General features: G+C 35.7%; 1 protein-coding gene across 1 annotated transcript; it reads right to left on the reverse strand.

Annotated features, from left to right (window-relative positions):
- Positions 1 to 499: 499 nt before the first annotated feature.
- On the reverse strand, positions 500 to 4,842 carry LOC120270504 (probable protein phosphatase 2C 33). The gene is made up of 5 exons (XM_039277539.1): positions 4,300 to 4,842; positions 3,031 to 3,417; positions 2,744 to 2,861; positions 1,494 to 1,717; positions 500 to 1,369 (listed from the first exon to the last, which is right to left on the reverse strand). Exons 1-5 carry the CDS (start codon positions 4,546 to 4,548, stop codon positions 851 to 853), a joined length of 1,497 nt encoding a protein of 498 aa, XP_039133473.1. The 5' UTR covers positions 4,549 to 4,842; the 3' UTR covers positions 500 to 850.
- Positions 4,843 to 8,253: the final 3,411 nt, after the last annotated feature.

Raw genomic sequence — 8,253 nt, forward strand, 5'->3', positions numbered from 1 at the left:
CTAGAGTTTCATAAGAGATGGAACACCTTACATTTTAGAATCATTCCTTTTTCTGCTTTCCATTTCATTACATATGAGTTGTCTTAACATCTAATTGTTTCTTAAAGGAATTCCAACTCATTTAAATACTTCCATACCACTCTCACATATCCAATACCATCACCATCATTCTTGATAGAAGCAATGTTTGCCATTTTGTCAAAGATAAAGGTACTAGAAAATGTTATCTCATTTGTGGAAAGATTAGGCACAAGTCATGTTCTCATGCTTCCTTCATCTGAGAATGACAATGAAGTTACTTGTGAATCCCATATTTTGAAGGCATTACACTTTCAGCGCAGCTCTGCTGTTTTCGTCGTCTTCATTGTCCACAATCATTGCGCAAATTTCCTGCAAATAACAATCAAACAAATGTACATTTTGACAACAGCTGTTAAAAATACAGTGTCAATTTGGACCAGTAAGTGTTCAGAAAAAACAAAGAATGGCAATCCTTGAATTAAATAAAGCAAGTCTTCTTTGAATTGATGCAGAATAATACGAATACATTACATCATGAAGAGATTAAAGAATTACAACCAAAAACTCAAGACATTGATCCCCTTGATGGCAAAATTATTATGAACACAATGATTATCACAATCACACTACTGATGGAGTTGGGACTTAACAAAAACTTCAAATCCTACTCATTATGGATATGTAGACAAGAGGAAGGAGGCGGCGGTCGGAGGAGACACACCCGGGCACACTAATAAAGCCGGGAGGCGGGAGCTGCTACACCTTTAAGAAATCCAATCGAGATAAACAACTGTTGACATCCACGGCAACCTTTTAGGCAACACAGATTTTAACATGCATCACTTGGGCTCATTTGTTTGATCTTGCCTTGTGGGGACTGCTTCCCACCTGCAACAACCCTTGGGAGTGTTAGCAGGCTATTCGCTCTAGAGACACCCTCCAAGGCAGACCATTCGTCTCCCTCTAGTGCATTTGGGTTTTCATGCCGTGCTTGACGCCTCAATTGCAAATTGGTCACCCGGCTCTCAGCCTGTATCTCAGGGTTGTCCCGGACAGTACTGGACCGATCCAGTCCAGCTGCACCAACCATCGCTTCTTTGTCATTGATAACTTCTGTCATGTCCAACAGATCATCACCTAGTTCTGAAGTTTTACAATTAGAAGCACTAATTGATGTATCTGAATCCAGGAAGAGACATACAACAGCACAATCATCAATTTTGGATGTTGGGTACTTGAACCGCCAGGCTCTGACTGCTGATTCAACCAATGAATGAGCAGCAATCGAGCGTGTAGGGGCAGAGGCGACAATGTTTACCACCTCTTTGTTGGATAGCACATCCCATATCTGTGAGGATCAAATGAGAAGACATCAACATAATGTTAATTAAAGAAAAACTTAAATTTGTAGTTCACTTTGACATAGAATATCAATTAAAAATCTGAAGGACATATTAACCCATGCTCCTTACCCCATCAGTTGCTAACACGATAAATTCATCTCTTTCAGTAAGGCGTCGATATGAGATCTCAGGGACGGAGATCAAACCGAAATCCTTAAGACAAAAATCTCCAAATGCCCGCGCCATTGCCAAGCCTGGGGAGTCATTGTGTGGCAGCCAGACTCGAGCCACTTCGGGTTCATCCCGAAGAGCAAACACTCGCCCCTTGCACCTTTTGATTCTTTCTGCTTCCCCTGCACAGTAACATATTCAATTCTGAGCAGTATGTTTTCATGACTTTCCAATATTAAAGATCAATAACAAATCACTAGGGCAATTCCTCCCTTATGAAGCATTCGATATCTCAGTGTAGAAAGTACATAATCCACACAAAATCAATTGGAAAGAGTGATATTAAAACCAGTAAAGATAAACAGTGTCTGGCATGCAATAATCTGTATTCGCAACATGATATGTCAAAATCAACTCAAACATCAGATACCTGTCTCTTTTTATCAACATTATTAGCCCAGTAAATGATGCAGTTAACTGAAGGGCTGAGAATCACAGCACAGAAACATTGATGGTACCCACTCTATGAAGGGCAACCAGAAATGATAATTGAAATTCCACTAATGCGATCATGTGAACAACTCAGTAGTACAAACTACCAAATTTTACACAACAAGTAAGGTTTTCTATCCATGAAAGATTTTGATATTGCTCCCCCATACATGATAAGGGTTACACCTTCCATATCACCATTACTACCTCACCTAGCTCTCATCATGTTAGCTTGTGCCTCAAGTTTAGCATAGCTTGCCCGTGAAAATCATACCATTTGACTTCCCATCATCCACTAGGTATTTTACTGAAGCTAACTTATATGAGTCACATGTTCATGTTCATCACAGATATAAAAGAGACTAAAATCCTGAATAACATCAGGTTCCATGAATGCATCAAAAAATTACTGGTGATTACATATTCAAACCTTAAAATAAAGAACCTATAAGAAGACATAAATTATTTCTTATCTGCACATGTTCCAGATTCAATCCCTGTATCCACAAATCACCATGCCGTTCCTATTTTGGCTTATTTGAGACCAAACGAGAGAACCAAAGAAAAAGTGAAATATGGGAAGCAAATTAAGAGGAGCACAAGTGACATGTCTAGAACAAGTGTTATAAAACAAATAAATCAACAACCTTTCAAAGGCAAAGTTTACAAAGGAGAGTATTAAGACTGATGAGAGAGAGAGAGAGAGAAAAACGTACTTGGAAGGTTTGGCTTAAGATCCACAGTCAACTGAACAGCAAGCAGGCAATCATTGTGATCCCTAGTACCTAGGACAGCCCTTGAATCCCCAACATTCCCGATCACAAGATCCTGACCCTAGAGGAATAGGCAACATCAACATGTCAAAATCATTAACTTCAATTTCATTTCATTATTTTCAGATATTTACAAAGAAAAAAACTAGAAGCCACAATAAAATATCATACAAGTCTCAATTTCAACCACATGAAGTGATGAATAAGGAGATTGTAAGCCATTTGCTTACCTGCTTAACCAATGTGACTGCTGTTGTCCCACTGCAAAAGCAATCAATATTTGAGTGAAGTTTTAATTCTTTATCCATAATCTTAAAAGCCTTCAGAAAGGACGCTTTCAATGTCGTAAAAATCTCCGGATGCCTCTCTTTTTCTTCAAGATCAACAGAACCAGTGAGCTCCTCTTCCAGAATTACTGATGCAATTTCATCTGAATTCATGCTTCCAGCGTTACTCATACTGCTGTCTCTGTATTCTTCATTGCCCATATGCACTTCCCAATGAGCACTCAGTTTAAGAGGGAGAAAATCTCTAACATTTCTTGCAACGATATGGCCATATGGTCCATGGCCATCAAAAACTCCACAGAATACAGTGTCACTCCTTGAACCAAAATTCTGAAAATAAAATAGAAAAAGCAAGTCAAGGAATGAGAACATAGATTAGGATAACATCTCTGGGCACATTTCCCAATAACAAAATCAATCGACTACTGATTTTAAGCAAAGTTTTGACTTTTGAACATATACGACAAGATCAACAAATTGTCGAACAACTGCGAATAACGAGGTCAAAACTTGTATGATCCTTACAAACCAAAAAGTAAAAGAATTTTGTCGCTTTCAAAATAATAGGGAGTTGAGGATGAAACCCATCATATTATCAGTGTCAGAAATTGAAGCAAATTTATTGATATTTTCGCTTAAGAAAATACTCAAAGTGATTATTTTTTTAAAAAAAGCAATTTATAAAGGAGGAAACCATCACTCTAGAGAAAAACTTGTATATAAATGGAATAAAACCAAAAACCAGTGGATCACAAATCTAGGAAGAAACAGGGGAGTAAAGTCCTAATTGAGGAAGAAATTTCAGTTATTTGAATCAAAAGGAAAGATAGCACACACATTACTTAACTGAACCAGTAAACAAGAGATCTCATAATCAACAAAGCAAGAGCATACGAAATTCATCAAAATAGCCAAAAGAAAAAAAAATTAGTAATTTCGAGACCTGATACAATAATTGAAATTTGATCACCGCCAAAAAAAAAACTGATAATAATACATTTAGGCAGCAAACCAAAAAACAGCCAAAGAACTAGATTCCAAGCTAAGGAAAGGAAATCCATCAAAATCATCCAATTTCCAATTTGTTCTGAAAAAAAAAAATTAAATTAGACTCTCAAGGATCAAAATCCAACAAAAACATAATTCAAAGAAATCGACTTTAAACACTAAAAATCAAAACAATAATAAGGAACAAAAAAAAGAAGATCAAACCTCCCAAACAATCATGGCGTCCTGATTAGTCCCCTTCCTGCCTTGCTGAGTAAACAAGGACGCGATCCCACTAGAGCCATTAGAATACATCCTTCCAGGAAGCCGATGCAGCTGCTCCAGCTTAGCATCAAAAGACGAGTTCCGCGACCCAGCCCGCTTCCGCGACCCCTTTCGCTGCCGCTTCCCCGTTGGGGTAGTCACCGGCGAAGGGCCAGCCCTTCCACCGTCGGCTGACAAGCAGGACCCCATCCTCAGGGCCCTGATGATGTCCAGCAGGCACTCCAGGCCAACCAGGCACCCCAATCCCTCGTTTCTCTTTGAGGAATCCGTCCCTCCTCTTCTTCTTTTCTCCTCTATCGATCACCAGCAACCCTAACTCCAGATCCCAATCCCCAATTCCCCCAATTTTCCTCAAGGATTCAATGCCAATAGATCTCCAACGAGAGAGAATGAGAGAAAACAAGGGTTTCAAAGCTCGCGGCTTTTTCTTGACCCGATCGAGCACCAGATTCCACCCTTATTTTCTCCCCCTTATTTTTCCCTTTTTAATTTATTTATTTTTCGTGCTTCTCTTTGTACAACTCTTGTCTCTTTCTGCTGCTCTTCCATAAATTATATTTAAATAAATAAAATTAAATATTAGTTATTTAATATTTATTGTTTTTCTCATTATTATTATTTTTTTGACAGAATTATCTGGAATACACTTATTTATTGATTTTTATTAAATTAAATGAATAAAAGTAGAAGATAGAGGTGGAGTTTTATCCGGGAACTGGTGTAGACACGTAGATTCCAGTGTTGGTGGGTTCCCGATTGGGTGGGCGAGCCGTCGGATCTTTGGACCCGACCGGGTCATCCATATCCATCCATATACGCGTTCTCTTTTCATTTTATATTAAATAAATCTCATATATATATATATATATATTACGTTATAATGGAAATTATTTTTGAATTAAAAAATTAATTAATTTTTGGTATTATTTATTTATTCTTACAAAATAAAATAATTGGAAAAAAACTATTAGTTAAGGGGAAAATAAGAATAATACAATCAAAAAGTCTTGAATTTAAATCTTTATAAAAAATAATGGATTGCTGATTGTGAGTGCAGATTCACAACCCAAACATCTTATTTCTAATTGAGAGTGTTTCGGACTAAAAATGCATAAATTGGACAATTAATTTTTAACCTATGTGTATGTTTACACCCGTAATATATATAGAGCTTGCCTTGTAGTTTGTTTGGAATAATAATAATAATAATAATAATAATAATAATAATAATAATAACAAAAATAATTGGTAATATAAATGTGTAAGAAGATGTATTTGATTTGAATCGACCAAGTTATGCACCCACTGGTTTTTTTATTTATTAATGTTAAATAAATCTATGTATGAAATCCACGTGACATATCATAAATAAAAGAATTTTAATTATAGAAATTAAAATCATTGTGTTGGGATTAAATTTTATTTTTTGAAAAAACTGTTTGTGTATGAATTGTAAAATTGGTAATATGAATGTGTGAAAAATCATATTTTAGCCATATGTTATAGATTTCATTATAGTAAAAAAAAAATGAATTTATATATTGCATAACAAGATGCCCTTATTTTTTTCCCCAAAATGAATAAAAATAATTTAGTGTCATTAGATTTACTTAATCAAATATTTACATATATATATATATATATATATGGGGGAAGCCAAAGACCTCTTGGTCCAGTACTATTTCATGTCCCCCTCATTATGGTGAGATAAGAATTCAACTTTCCGGTTTCTAAGAGTAAGAGTAGGTGACGATTGAGCATTCTTCTTGTTGGTAGAAATCAAACTCCATAAGAACTAGCTGCTCGTACATCTATTATAACTGGCCTGGTCAAATTCAGTGTCTTTAATCATATATATATATATATTGGGAAGAACACCCCAAGATTATAAATAAACACTAATAAACTTTTTATTTTCATGCACTCTAAAAAAAACTTTGTTATTTATAAAATACAATAATAATAAATTTTTGATATAAATGGCTATAGATAACCAAGATGCAAAAAATTATTAAACATATATAACTTATATAGTTATATATAAAATGTTAAATACTTACATAAAATATTAAAATATAATACACTTATTTGTTAATCATCATGGGTAATACTTAATTGGAATGAGGAGAGAATATATGCAAAAGAATCTCAATTTTTCAGCAACATGCTTGGAAGGACAAAGTTTATCAAAATATATGTGCAATATTATATATATATATATATAAGTATGGTTAATGTATATAATCACAATTACTTAATTAAATAAATATCATTATAAAGTGGTGGTCTTTTTCTATTAGCATGCATGTATCTAAATATGTCTTATATTCTTGTATAGTGTTGTTTTTATGGTTGATTGTCTCTTACAAATTTATGGTTCCATAATTTTTTCCTTATGAAAATATTATTGCTAAAAATTTGTACGAAAATGCCAATTTTTATGAAAACATTACTTTATTTGACTTTAGTGGTATTACTTGTCCTTAAATGTGCAGCATCTTTTAAAAAGCTTATTAAATATTAATTTATCAAATTATTCGGCGAATATATACACATTAATCTCCACAAATGCAATATTCCCTTTTTATTTAAAAATGAGAAAAAACGAAGTTTTGTTGAGATATTTGAATATTCTATGGGAAATGGGAATATAATCAAGGACTGTTTTTCGTTTCATTAATTTATGCAATGAGATCATGTTGATGTCTATACTTAATAATGGTTTTTTTTTTAAAGAATGTTTATATGTTGTCAAACAATTGCTTAAGTTGCTTGTCTTCTTAATCTAAATGTTTGTGTATTGTATCTCCAATTTGTAGATAATTAATTACATACCCTTTTTTTTTATAAAAAAAATGGATAAACCACATATCAATTAAAAGAGAAACATATACAAACCTCCTACCCAAAGACGGACAGAGACCGACAAAAAGACCAAACAAACCACAAGAAAGTGATCAGATCTCCACAAGACCAGACACGAAACCACAAAAGCAGAAGAACATAAAGAGAGGGGACGCAGCCACCTCAAAACCAGACAACAAAAGACCCCTACTCCTCGATCAGTACGTGCACCTCCTCCGAAGCCAAAGACACAAGAGTCTCCCTGGCACGGGGTCCTAAAAACTCCAAGCTGCGACGGACGCTCGACATGGAGTCCTCCAGCTTCAACTGCCCACTAAGAAAAACTGCAGAGAACCAATGTAAAAGCATACGATCAATCTTCAAGATCACAACATAGCCTGATAACACATTGGCATTAAAAATAGAATCATTTCTAATAAGCCAAACGTTCCACACAATAGCTTTCACCACTAAATCGCACATCTCCCTTAACGGGCACACTAAGACGCCACGAACCCCAAATACTGGACATCTCCTCCGAGGGATCCGGGATATGTAACAAAATAGTAAAATAAGTCCAGATAGGTCGGACGAAAGGGCAGTGAAGGAACAGATGATCCATAGTCTCGATCTCTAAGTGACAGAGCACGCACGTGGCCGTAGGCAATCTATTACACCGATGCATCTCCAGATTTGCCAACGTCAGCACTTTGTTCTTCCACACCATCCAATTAAGTAGAATAATCTTCCTAGGGCATCCGCCACGCCAGAAGAACTTTGCTACCGGGCATCGGAGGCCACCATCCTGCATAAAGTTGTAGAAGGATTTAACAGTAAATGTCTCATTGCCCGTTAGCTTCCACCGGAAGGAAGGAAGCCCCTCACTAGATTCCACGATGCAAGCAACACCGTAGGGCCGGCAAACAAGAGATCACCCCTTTCCAGAAAAAAAGAGATACGACCCGGGCATCTAGGAAATAAATCCCGCCGAGACAAATTATAGTTGAATTGAATAACCTCAGCACCCCCCAACTATTTTCCATTAAGAAT

This window comes from Dioscorea cayenensis, chromosome 10, assembly GCF_009730915.1.
Source record: "Dioscorea cayenensis subsp. rotundata cultivar TDr96_F1 chromosome 10, TDr96_F1_v2_PseudoChromosome.rev07_lg8_w22 25.fasta, whole genome shotgun sequence".
Lineage (NCBI taxonomy): Eukaryota > Viridiplantae > Streptophyta > Magnoliopsida > Dioscoreales > Dioscoreaceae > Dioscorea > Dioscorea cayenensis.